The 14,140-nt window shown below is 37.5% G+C and overlaps 1 protein-coding gene across 3 annotated transcripts in view; it reads right to left on the bottom strand.

Moving 5' to 3' along the window:
• UGGT2 (UDP-glucose glycoprotein glucosyltransferase 2) overlaps window positions 1-14,140 on the bottom strand; it is a 78,786-nt gene that overhangs the window by 46,050 nt on the left and 18,596 nt on the right. For all 3 annotated transcript variants that reach the window (XM_021416552.1, XM_021416569.1, XM_021416561.1), the window contains exons 8-12: window positions 12,770-12,870; window positions 10,837-10,936; window positions 7,623-7,683; window positions 1,889-1,980; window positions 177-327 (exon numbers count right to left, since the gene is read on the bottom strand). In XM_021416552.1, coding sequence (XP_021272227.1) covers window positions 177-327; window positions 1,889-1,980; window positions 7,623-7,683; window positions 10,837-10,936; window positions 12,770-12,870 — 505 coding nt within the window. The remainder of the gene's footprint in view (window positions 1-176; window positions 328-1,888; window positions 1,981-7,622; window positions 7,684-10,836; window positions 10,937-12,769; window positions 12,871-14,140) is intronic.

Here is a 14,140-nt window from a genome sequence, read left to right as displayed (position 1 = left end):
TTTAATACAATATACACTAGAGAAAATAAATCCTAAAATACACTGAAGAGATTCCACCCTCAAAAACGTTTTTATGCGTAATATTAAAAAAAAAAACACAACAAAAAACCAAGACCTATCATACAGAGGGTTAAAAGACATATAATATGTAAATAAATAATTGTTTAAATACTCACTATTATTGAAGAGTGACGAATATCTAGCGCATAGCTGTTATCTGCTGGATGTATATGCAATCTCATAAATTTACTCAGAACTTCCTCTTGGATTCCAAGTTCATGAAGGCCATGCATTACTTTCCCTTCCAGTTTAAGAGTCTCTAAGATACTTTTTCAGGAAAACAAAATGCATAATGTCTGTATAGAAATCTTGTCAAGGCATAAAAAGGAAAAATATTTCAAAGACTGTTAAGGAAAGGTTTACTTTTAGCATTAAAAATAATCCTTATATTCTCCTACTGTCACTGTAAAAACCAAAGTCTATTCATAACACTGCACATATAATTCTATTTTGAAATATGTTGAAGATATATAACAGATCATACAACTCTTGTTTATTTGCATTTATTTTACACGGACGAATTTTCTTTATCTTTAAGAAGACATGGTAGGACAGCAGACTGGAAGGCTGCTTGTTGTGTTGTCCTGGCTGAGGCAGAAACACAAGAGTGGATACTCTAAGAAGCAGCTTTGCAGGCATGGAGATAGGCAGCAATCCACAGAGACACAAGCAAGGCCTATGTCTGCATCATAGTAGAACCACGAAAATGGTGAGGAGGAAAGACATCGCTAAGATGATGTGAAGAAAGCCCCCAAAAGACTCTGTAATATTCGTTAGAATTTGAAAATTCAATATGGTAACAGAAACAAGCCTGAAATGCTTGCTAGAACACAGATTTTACAAATGTCTTCATTTCCGCTTCATTCTGAGTTTTCTCTATTCTGAGAAGTTTCTTCTAAACTATACTGAAATTAAACTTAGAATTATCATTTTAATATGCCTACTATTATTTGCATCATTATTAAAAAAAAAAAAAGATGCAACTGACTCTACCTCAAAACTCTGGCTGAGAAAAAAAGGTAAGTTAAAAAAAAAAACAACAAATATAAATGCTAGAATCAAGAAAGTTTATGGATCTCCGTGATGGAGAAGACATTGTGAGTGGGAAAATAAAAAATAAGAACTGTAGACTGACAAATATTAGGAACATGAAAAAAAGAAAAAAAACACCCTTCTGTCTTGGTATCAGCAGATTTATCAACAGTAAAAGCCACCAAAGATGATTTTGAAGTAGTCATGTCCATCCCGCTGTTGACAACACAAAGAATGGAAAATGCCCACAAGTTTTAAGCATGCTTAGATAGAAAAAGGCAAATCATAGGAAATATAATTATATTGTAATTACACAAACTGCAAAAAGATTTTTTTAAGCCAAAAAAAGTATACTGGACCAGAATAACACAATTCATTGGAAAAAAAAATTCCAGACACAGACTCACTAACATGCCTGAAATAATCCAGGCTATCTTTAAGCTGAATGTAATACCTATTTTTTTTCCTGAATCTTATGAAATGAAGATGAGACAGCATTTTATTTATTTTTCAGAAGTGTTCTTCCCAGCTTTGTATGCATACATGTTGAATTCCTTCCATTTCCAAATTAATTTTACACGGGAAGACATAAAATTATACATAAGTAACAGAAAACACATTTGTAGAAAAAATACTCTCTTCAATTTCTTCCGCAATGCTCATATTCAAAGCAAAACTCTCTTCTGGAATACTTCCTGGTTCCCGAAGAGCAACAGATTAGATTATTTATCACCATAAGCACAACTCCAGTATTCTTTGTAATTCTGTAACTTTCAAGCCAAATGTACCCTCTTACCTAAATGGATCATGAAAATCCAGGTCAATATGAAGGCCATTGAGAAATAAACGTGCTTCACCAGGTTGGATTCCAAGTGTTTCATGAAGGTGCTTAAAAACAAAAAGTACTGCTAATTATTTAGGTATATGTCAACACTAACACACACACACAGACATCTGTACAAAACTGTAAGGAATCTTACAAAACAGAAACATTAAATCTCTTCAGCACAGTAACTTCTTTTATCTGAATGTTATTAGTAAAAATACAGAAAGCATACCTCCACGTTTTCAATGCTTAAGCAAATACAAATGAAAACAGTTGCAAAAGCCCCCCAAAACAACCTACAGTGTTTGTACTTGTACGTATTCTCAAAGTCTGCCAACCGAAAGTGAAACTACACACAAATACAAAAATATAGCTCAGAATTTTTTGAAAAATTACCCCAAGAATATTCCTCCTAAAATCCATTAAATTCCAAATGGAGACTAAACGGAGACCCTACATGTGGCCTTCAGTCCTTTCCTAGAAACCAGCTTCCTTAAAATCTTTTAGTATTCAAAAAATGTGCAGTAGCAACTCAGGGAAAGATAGTAAAGACAGACTAGAAGCGTACCATCTCATTTATCAAAGGTACCTTGAAAAAAACCGTAGATCAGAAATGGATGGCATATCCTTGCTTTCCAAAGAAGAAAAAACTCCACAATAATTAAACAAACACATGAAGAAAGAAGTTTTTAGTGAGTAAGGACTGCCTTATCATTTTTTTTTTTCAGAAAGCAGCGATGCACCATGCTGTTCAAACTAACAACAGTGGCTGTAGCAAGATAAGTAACAGGAGCAACAACAGCAGTTTATTCCAATTCACACCATGAGGAGCTATCACATTTCCACATCTGTCTTAATTCCTAACAGAGGACTGGAAAGTGTTGTTAATAGGCAGGAAAAAAATAGTCTTCTTTTTTTCCCATCTAGCTTTCACTTGTTGATTAAAAGAACAACGCACTTTCAAGAAAAGCACGCTTAGACCAAGCAGGTCATGCTGTGTATATTATTCCTGCTTATCGTGAATTGTCTATGTAGTCAGCAAATCTAATTCTGATCATGGTTTTAATACCAGAGTTGTAAGGAAAGGACAGCAAACATAAGGAGGATTCCAGTTCCACAAAATGTTATCAGCATATTTCAGGGCCCTTACTCAGGTCCTGTGAGAAAAGCCAGGCAGATAGAACAGGCCCTCTCCTTGAAGCCCTGAAATCAACACTCAGTCTGAGAAATCTCTTACCATTACTGAGAATCTCCTGCTCACCCCTCTAAGCCCTGATACTCATATTGTCCTAAGAAGAATCCCCATCCTCCACTGGATGTGGTGGTGAACGTGACTACTGAGGATAACAAAAAGGCTGAGGTTCTCAATGACTACTTTACACCTGTCTTTAAAAGTCATACCAATTATCTTCAGGGTACTCCATCCCCTGACCTGGAAGTCTGGGATGGGGAGCCCAATTCAGGTGGGAACACCTGCTACTCCACCTGGACTGCCCCAAGTCCATAAGGCAAGGTTGGATCCACCTGAGAGTGCTGAGGGAGTTGGTGGAGGTGATTGCCAAACTGCTTTCCATCATCTGTCAGCTTTCCTGGTCAACCTGAGAGGTTCCAAAGGACTGGAGGCTTGCCAGTGTGACTCCCATCTACAAGAACAGTTGGAAGGAGGATCTGGGGAACTATGGGCCTGTCAGCCTGACCCTGGTGTCAGGTAAGCTAATGGAGCAGAGCATCTTGAGAGAGATCACTCAGCATGTGCAGGACAAACAGGGGATCGGGTACAGCCAGCATGGCTTCATGAAGGGCATGTCCTTCCAGACCAATCTTATTTCCTTTTATGACTGACTGATCTGCCTGGTAGATTAGGGAAAGGCTGTAGACATAACCTACCTAGACTTTAGCAAAGCCTTCGACACGTTCCCACAGTACTCTCCTGGAGAAGCTGGCAGCCCATGGCCTGGACAGATACACTCTTTGCTGGGTAAAGGACTTGCTAGAGGGCTGGGCCCAGAGAGTGGTGGTGGATGGAGTCATATCCAGCTGGCGACTGGTCATGAGCAGTGTTCCCCTGGGGTCAGTATTGGGGCCTGTCCTATTCAATATCTTTACTGATGACCCAGATGAGGATACTAAGTGCACCCTCAGTAAATTTGCAGATGACACCAAGTTCGCAGGAAGCATCAATCTGCCTGCAGGCAGTAAGGTCCTACAGAAGGATCTGGACAGGCTGGATAGCTGGGGTGAGGCCAGTGTGATGAAGTTCAACAAGACCAAGTCCCAGGTCCTGCACTTTGGCCACAACAACCCCAGGCAACGCTAGAGGCTTGGGGCAGAGTGGCTGGAAGAAAAGGTGTTGGTCAACATTTGGCTAACCATGAGCCAGCAGTGTGCCAAGGTGACCAAGAAGGCCAATGGCATCGTGGCTTGTATCAGAAATAGTGCTTCCAGCAGGAGCATGGAGGTGAGAAACCCTCTGTACTCAGCTCTGATGAAGCCACATCTTGAGTACCGTGTTCACTTTTGGGCCCCTCAGTACAAGAAAGACACTGAGGCCCTGGAGTATTTCCAGAGAAGAGAAATGAAGCTGGTGAGGGGTCTGGAGCACAAGTCTTATGAGGGGCTGCTGAGGGAACCGGGATTGTTCAGTCTGGAGAAGAGAAGGCTCAGGGGAGACTGTATCGCTCTCTATAACTACCTGGAGGGAGGTTGTGACGAAGTGGGGATTAGCCTCTTCTCCCATGTAACCAGCATTAGGACAAGAGAGAATGGCCTCAAATTGCACCAAGGGGGGGGGGGTTCAGGTTGGACGTTTGGAAAAATTTCTTCTCCAGAAGAGTGGTTAGGCACTGGAATGGGCTTCCCAGGGAAGTGCTTGATGTGTTCAAGAAAATAAACATTTAAATGTTGTACTAAGGAACATGGTTTAATGCAGAAATATTGGCGGTAGGTGGACAGCTGGACTAAATGATTGTGGAGGTCTTTTCCTACCTTGATGATTCTATGATTAACAGAGATATCGATAAGACCACAACTGGCTGATTTAGGTCATACATACATTAACTTAGCAAAATAAATACAAGAACAAAGTATCAGCCACTAGATGTTGAAATGGGACTCTGAAAGGTTTTCAAATCCTTCAGTATCACTGTAGAAGAACTGAGCTGAATCATAGCTGAGACATATTACATAATTTTGATGCTAGGCATTTGAGTGTTCAGATCATCCATCTGCCTTTACAAACATTGATAGGAGTATTTAGCCATCCAGGACTAGAATTTAATGCCCATAATACCCATACACTATTTTCTTGCAAAATTGTCAGCAAATGATTGCACTGGATGTTTTGTTTAACAGGTTCTTCTTTATTCTTTATATATATATAACGGTTCTTTGTCAATTTTTTAGTTAGATATCAACTAATTACACCTAAATCATCACATGCCTTTCAACTTTTAATACCTTTATTTTCTCCCATTACATTTACTATTCAACTTTCATTATCTTGAGAGGGAATCACTCAGTTACTCACAGCATGAGATCATATCTCTCCTGCTGCTAGATGGATGTACTAGAGTTCAAGAATGCACATGCCAATTTATTGTGCAGTGTTCAGGAAGTTTCCCTACTTTTATTCAACATATTTTAGTTTTTAGCTGTGTAAAGACCTGTAGTCTCAAGTACAATGTAGTACGGAACATAAACTTATGTACCTAAGATTCTATTACAGTTAAAGTATTCAATACAGTCTATGGAATCATAAAAGTGATTCACCTAACCACAAAGATTTCCAATGTCATTTGAGTCACCGCAAGGTTTCAAGATGAAGCGTTCAGACTGGAAAGTACAGGTCATGGACAATGGATGTCCCCGTATTATGCTCCCCAGACCTGTGTGGCTAACTCAGATGCCCTGTGGCATCTCAAATGACATCAGAAATCAGAAGTGTAGGCAACTCAGTCACACCCACAAAACAACTACTGAGTGAGCTGAATTGTTTTGATGTCCACTGACTGCATCTTCACTGTTATAACATGAGTTTAGATAACAATACAGCTGTGTCTAAGTTTAGGTATCTCCTTTCCAAACCAAATCTTAGTTACTTGCCTAGTCCTGATATTTAGTAGTAACAGCCATTTTAATTCCTGGTATATGTTTAATTTTACTACATTTTTGAGGTAGAGAAGTTGTTCTTGCCTAAGAAGTTGTTTCTGGTTTTTGTGTTGTGTTGCTTCAAGCTGTACTTGAAGCAAGACACTGTAAAGACTTCATCAAGCAACATGGAAGGACCTGATCATTCATATACTCTGGAGACATTCATATACTCTGACCTTAACATTCATATACTCTGGAGTAACTATGACAGGGCTCTGTTTTGCTTTATCCCGACTATGCCCTTAACAACAAAGACATACAGAAAAATGCATGTCTTAGATGTACACTGAAAGCCATGGAGCAGGGTGTAGATACTGAGTTGCTTCCATGAGTAAAAGCTATAAAACTTCTTACTAGTGTAAGAAGCAAGAAGTCTTCATAATGCTAAGCTCACCCAGAGATCTCAGAGAAAACACCGAAATGCATAATCTGTCCAAGAATCAAAAAAACATGTTGGGCACAAAAAAGCTGAAGGGCCCAAGAAAGTGAAAAAGTCGCAAAAGAAGTTGCAAAAGTTCAAGAGTACCTTAAGTAAGAAAAAAACTCCATCGCTGTACTGGTTGGTTGGTCTTAACATCATACAAAAACACATGTTCTGACCAACAAAAGTCACAGACTGAAAATCAGCGGAATATTGCCTACTCAGAGCTTAATTGGCACATACAAGAAATCAGATTTTTCAAACCTACTTACAGGGTTTGTCCACCACTCTCCCTCTTTGACAGGAAATAGCCACTTGAGTGCACTGCTTAACAACACGTCAAATCAATAGCAATATCAACTAAAACTGGGTAATAAATATTAATCTAAAGAACAATTAAGTACGTGGATATGCCATCCTGTCAAGGACAGTGTATACATGGCCCAGTGATACAAAAACAACCAGGTCTTTACAGGATTTGCTAGAAACAAAGGAATGATGACCTGTCATTTTCGAGACCAGATCTAAAAGCATGATGGCTACTGTTTAATACTGCACTTGAAACAACAAATCTAAACTCTGTTCTTAGACAGAAAATGCAAAGTAGCACCTTAGCATTGACCTCAGATCAGTCAAAACACACAAATGATTATTCATGTGATACAATGAACAAAAGATGCAGTGCAGCAAGGATGAAAATAAATCCACCATTTATCACAGATGATGTTCAATATACCCTGCAGAAGAGTTGTATACATGCCTCCAGGAATGGGGAAAGCTCAAAACTGGCATGCCCTAACTGTAACATGAACAGCAGACCTAGATTCAACACCAACTGCTAGAGAAGATTAACTGCTATCATAGCATGCAATATAAGACTGAAGACAGTGTTCCATAAAAACTGTTTGTCCTTGCCTAATTCTGCAAAGCAGAAAGGGGGAAAGGCAAAAGTACCAAGAACAGCAGGAAATAAAAAAATAAAAAAATAAGAATTTCAATATTATTTATTTAATCAAAGATGGTAACTTTTCTGCTCTTTAAGAAACCATGTGAAAGTTGCTGCACTCATACAAATGTCCAAATGCAGCAATATGATAGTAACTCAAATGGGTACTGGAAGAAATAAAAGCAAACCTTCTGATTTTCTTCTATTTCATTTCTCATTTGTTTGTCGACAGGCACTCTGGTCAATGATCTGTAAAAATAAAATACCGGCAACACTCAAAATGTTTTCTTTTTAAAAATAAATTAATGCAGAATTATTTTAATAGCATATTTAATGTACTGAATTGAAAAATGCTATAATTGAGACAAAAAGTCTCAATGCATAGTCTTGTGTCTTGTTTTCAAAACAAATATCTTCTCCTGTGTTACTCTAGTTAACCTAAGTTTCAAATTTACGCTAAGTTTTGTTTACATAATATTATAACTTTTTTTCTTTTTTTTAACACAACTTTCAATCTTTCCAATCTTTCCTCTTGCCTTTCTGGAAAATTGTATGTATATTATAAAAAAAGGAAGTTGTCTGATCATCTAAAACATTATCTATATAAATGTCAAATTTGTGTATTTTAAGTTATGTCAGTAACTCTTTGCTAATCAGTGTTAGAGCACAGGTGACCAAGGACACAATCTGATGCTTTGCCTTTTCTTTTGCAAAAACATATGCAACAAATGAGTACTTTAAAATTAGCTGAGAGATTAGAAAAGAGATTTATTAATTAAGAAAATGTTGAGTATTCACAAACAGTTGAAAATTTAGTTTTCTTAGCCATTCTACTTTTAAGAGACAATCCTCTGATTTATCTTATTTACTTTTCAAGACTGCTTTACCTTCACCTGCCACAAGGTGTAAGTTCATCACTATTAGACTAGGGTAAAGTACACCTAGAGGCAAAATAATCTCATCAGATTTTAGGAAGCCCCGAGCCATATTAATCTGAATGTGATTCCCCTAAGAAGTGCTAAAATACGTATTCTATTGCCTACGTATTTCCCCCTCACGCACACTAATAATACACATAATTGTGTATGTTTTAGGCAATGTGGATGGGGCTTAAAGAAAAACTGAAGTCATTTTAAATCTGAAAGTTTACTAAACAGAATGATTCTAAGTCAACTTCAATACTCGTGGTAGCAAAACAGTTATTTAATATTACAAACCCTCACTTCCACTCCTTCCAAAAAACAAAAATTGTTTAACAGATCTTGTTAATAAACTCTATATAGTCTTTACAGTATGTCAGAAATAATGCATAAGATCAGTTTAATTTAAACAAAAATTCAAGTGATCAAGGAGGCTTGTTAAGAGCAAACAATGTGATTTCCTTGTTTTGTTTGCAAGTATTACAAAACTCATCACAGGTTATCCTTCTCTATGTAAGTTTTTTTTTCCACTGACCCCCTCTAAAAATTCTGGTAGGTTCTTTATGTTACCCATGAATCCCTTCTGGAACATGAGATGAAATGGCAGTAGAGGGTCAGGAAGGAACTGTATGTATACAAGCCTATACTTAGCTCAAAATTGTCTGACATGGAAAGGTGTAACCTCAAACTGTGATATGAAAGACAGTGCTACAGAACAGTCAAAACTCATCAGATACATTATTATCAGTAGTCCGTGGAGGGTAACCTTAATGACTTGTTGCTTATGATTATTGCTTATGACTTAAGAGTATTAAGAATACAGTAACAGGAATTATAAACAACAGATATTTATGAGACATAAATAACACATCAAAGCTATAAATTATCTTATCAAATCTTACCAAAATGTCAACATGAATTGTACCGTTTGTTACACTGTCTACATATGATGATATTTTGCAAAACCCATTTCAACTGACACAGAAATGCAGGTTATAAAACAGAAAGTGGAAGAAACTTCCAGGGGATGGCATATTAATTTTTATGGCCTAGAGAATCATCCAATTTTTAAGGAACATATAATATTGAATTTTTATTTTCATAACTATAGTTCTAAAATTTTTACACACCATTTTCAAACCAAAATTTGCATAATGAAAGAATGGGCAATTTTGTATCTAAACTATGTGGAATGTAAAATAATTTTTGGGCACTGCTTTTAGACAGTACCCCTTTAAGACTGTTGTCAATGGAGACCTACAAATTTTTTAAATTATTTAAATATTTATAATCTTTCACGTTAACGATAACAGTAAGTTATACACAGCAGGAACTGCAACTCCCCTTTTAGTAGATCTAAAGTCTCTATTTTTCCCCAGAAAAACAGAAAAAAAACATCTGAAGAGTAGGTAAATTGTTCTCCAGTGTCACAAACAGACACTGGGAGTTGGAGTGGGACATAATTTATGGCTTTTGAAATCAGTGACCAGAATGCCACCTAGACTACTTCATACTGTCTTCTCTCCTGTACTTTAAAGAACAGAACTGACCTTGGAGTTCAACATACATAACGTTGAACATTATGTATACATTTCCACTAACTTGTAATGAAAAGCTGCATTTTCTAGTTGGTAATCTAAGTGTAAACTCGTACCTTACCATTTTACAATAATTATGCTTCAGGCATTTTAAAACTTATTTTTCTTCTATTACAGTGTAGATTTTCGCTAACAGAAAATCAGCGATGACATTGAAACATTATATGATAGTTAAACAAGAGTCATAAAATGTGAAAGCATGCTGAGTTAAAAACCATATTTAGCATCATCTTTAATTCAGTACTTCAAGCAAATAGCGCTGATACAATTACGTGAAGAATTTATTAAATGTAGAGAAAAACATTTCTCAGTTGCAGTACAATTGCCTTGTAGGAAGGGCAATCTTTAATATTAGCACAGAGGAAATTGTTATTAATCTATTTAACATTTACCATGATCTTTTGTTAACTAATTTGTGGTGGAAGACAGATGTTCCCCAGTAAAAATTCTAACATACAGAAGCTAGGACCATATCTAATAAACAATGTTGTACTTAGAACCAGTGTGGGTCGATCTCCTACGAAATTAACAGAACTTAGCCTACTCTTACTGCAGCTAGATCTGATATTAATTCAACAGAACTTTGCATCTGCAAAAATATAATTCCACTAAAAGCCAAGAGGACTAGGCCTTCAACCACAAGCGCAAGAAGAATCAGGATGTCTCCATGGTATCTCATGCAGCAGATGGAAAACATTTAAGAGACCAATCACGAATTCTCCCAGGAGTTATTATCTACTCAATGAAACTCTCTGGAATGCATCTAGCAACCCACAAAACATGAATAGCTGACTGCAGAATCTGGGTATAAATCGGAATTACTGTTATTAAATTCAAACACAAACATAAAAACAGTATTTGAAAAACAAACTGAAGTATCATACCTGGCTCTTATTGGGAAGTTCTGAGCTATGTCTTTCATCACCTTTAAGGCATCATAAGCAGGGGTAGACATAATTCGAGCAGCTGCTTGAAAACTAAGATCTGGAAAAAATCACTGGTAGTATCAATACTGCCTACAATCAGAAAACCTTTCCATATACACATATTATTTTTTCTAATGTTTCAATTAGACATTTTACAAGATTACGAAGGTTGAAAAGACAAACACCTAAGAAGCTGGAAGTACCAAAATCGGGGCTTCCCAAAGAACTTCTGTATGGGCATCTTGAGCAAAATATAAATGCAATTTCTAAGTTTTACAAAAACATACTGAAAAAAAACAACAACCAACATATAATTCATGGTATTACATCAGTATTACAAGTGTATCATGTTCAAATGCAGATATGGACCAACCTACTGCAGCCTGTAACTGCAACTACGAAAAAGATCTTTACAGCTCCAGGACCTCAGGGAACAGATAAGATAAATATAAGAAGTCAGTATTGATAGCCTGATATAAGGTACACGTTAGTGGGATGAGAAGGTGAGTTTGAGAGGCGGATAGTTAACTAGAAATTTCTTAATAGTACTTTCATTACTTTACTTTCATCACTTTAAAATTTCATAACAATACTTCCAATAATGAGATCACTGTTTTCTAAAACAACATTTCAGATTTCTTTCAACAGCCACATGAGGTGTGATCAAGTGAACCAATATCTAGTTGTTATTGCTACTACAGGCAGCAATGCCTCTTCTGCTGTGCACTTGGGATACATACTTAAAAGCCTTGCATAATCCTTCAAAATTACTAATCTTTTCCATCTAATGCTGAACATCTTAGAGTACAAATATTCAAATCCCTTGAGGAAAGCAGGTATGTCTTTGTACTTTCTTGGTTTTATCTTGTCAGGGACTACTATTTAAAGACCTCCCTGTTTTGGCACTCAACACAGCTGAAAGAGCAGTGTAGGACACCTTGGGGAAAAGATGAGCCTGAGCTTAAATTAGATCTCAACAGTATGCTTTGAAAGCTAATGAAGCACTAGAGATCAAGAGGGTGCTCACACAGATAAAATAATGAGTTATTAAAGGGAATATCCCATCAATACACTGCATCGTTTTTCACTATGAATAGCAAATCTAATTACTTATCTAAAACATATGGCTCAAATTGGATTCTTGAATGGTGTTTAGGGTCACTTATCAATGGAAGCTTGCCCTACAGCTGAAGGAGTTTTGGTTAAATTTGGTTAAATTCTTACTTGGAGGCTAAATAAAAGAAACCAGAGAGTAGCTGAGACACTAACACATCTAGTATCATTAGCTACTGAGAACGAACTAGAGAAAACAATCATGTCAGGATGAAAAATATCAATGCAACGTACAAAGAAAGGGCAGAAGACCTCAACTGAAAAGGTCCTGAATGTACTCATCATGAGCCAGTACCAATTTTTCTGGCACTGAACAAACAGCATCCCAGCCTGAATAATTTCAACACTTGTATGAGCTGGCTGTTTGGATTGCAGCTCCAATTTCATTTCTGTTTATACAGCACCATCACAGAAAAGGCAACCACTAAACAGAGACCTTATACTTGCTTTTGAAGGTAGACACTAAAGAGATCAAAGCTGACTAAATTTAACAACTGAGATAACATGTCCGGCAGAAAACTGCAATTTAATTTCTGTGTTTGAAATCAATAAATCTAGTTATGGTTCTGCATCATGTAAAATTAATTCAATGTTCCTCCAATTTCTATCACAAAACACTAGCATAAGAAGTAACATAATATTTTAAATACTTGATATAGTACTGTTTTTAATGAAACTATATGCTTCTTTTTAACTTTTTTTATTAAAATACTGATACATCAACATAACAAAAGAAAATAGACAGCACTGTGCTAATATAGAAAACTATGCTACATACCTTGTAATTCCCAAACCTTTAGTGGTTCCATGCTGTTATTAGTTTCAATTAGATGTTTTTTAAACTCTTTCAGATTATTTTTCAGATCAGGATGCAATCGTCTATACCAAAACATTTTAAAATGAAGATAAAATTAATGACATCTATTAATGTCTGATTTTATCTACTGTATGAAACTGAAAGATGTTATAAACTAAACTGTACAGTTAGTTTACTACAGCATAACACATGCCTAATGGTATATTAACTCTGCAGATCAACCAGAATTGTGCAGTAACACACAGCTTGTTTTATTACCCATGAAATACATAAGCAAGCCACTGGCTGTAGGGAATGAGAATGCCAGGAAAGAGAGTATCTTTTATAAATTAACATCACTGCCAAAAATCAAGCTACTGAGCGCACAAGTCACTAGTCAGACTTGAAGACAAGCACGGCTGCCCAAAAGTTTGACTACCTGGTGAATGCAGATAAATCAGTGGCGATCTCCAGGGGTCGGTATTGGGGCCTTTCCTATTCAATATCTTTACTGATGACTCAGATGAGGGCACTGAGTGCACCCTCAGTAACTTTGCAGATTATACCAAGTTGGCAGGAAGTGCCTGCTTGGGGGTAGCAAGGCTTTACAGAGGGATCTGGACAGGCTGGATTGCTGGGCTGAGGCCAGTGGGATGAAGTTCAACAAGACCAAGTGCTGAGTCCTGCACTTTGGCCACAGCAGCCCGAGGCAACACTACAGGCTTGGGAACACTGTGTGGAAGAAAAGGACCCGGGGGTGTTGGTCGACACTCGGCTGAACATGAGCCAGCAGCGTGCCCACGAAATAAGGAAGGCCAATGGCATCATGGGTTGTATCAGAAATAGTGCTTCCAGCAGGAGCAGAGAGGTCATCGTACCTCTGTACTCAGCTCTGGTGAAGCCACACCTTGAGCACTGTGTTCACTTTTGGGCCCCTCAATACAAGAAAGACATTGAGGCCCTGGAGTGTGTCCACAGAAGGGCACTGAAGCTGGTGAGGGGTCTGGAGCACAAGTCTTATGAATAGTGTCTGAGGGAGCTGGGATTATTTGGTCTGGAGATGAGGAGGCTCAGGGGAGACTGTATTGCTCTCTATAACTACCTGGAGGGAGGTTGTGACGAAGTGGGGATTAGCCTCTTCTCCCATGTAACCAGCATTAGGACTAGAGGGAATGGCCTCAGGTTGCACCAGGAGATATTCAAGTTGGACGTTTGGAAAAACTTCTCCAAAAGAGTGATGATGCTCAGGTATGGGCTGCCCAGGGAGGTGGTGGAGTCACCAGCCCTGGAGGGGTTCAAGAAACATTTAGATGTTGTACTGAGGGACATGGTTTAGTGGGGAAATATTGGTGA

This window comes from Numida meleagris, chromosome 1 (assembly GCF_002078875.1).
Source record: "Numida meleagris isolate 19003 breed g44 Domestic line chromosome 1, NumMel1.0, whole genome shotgun sequence".
Taxonomy (NCBI): Eukaryota; Metazoa; Chordata; class Aves; order Galliformes; family Numididae; genus Numida; species Numida meleagris.
Note: the sequence above shows the minus strand (reverse complement) of the source record. Positions and strands in the feature narration are given on the sequence as shown.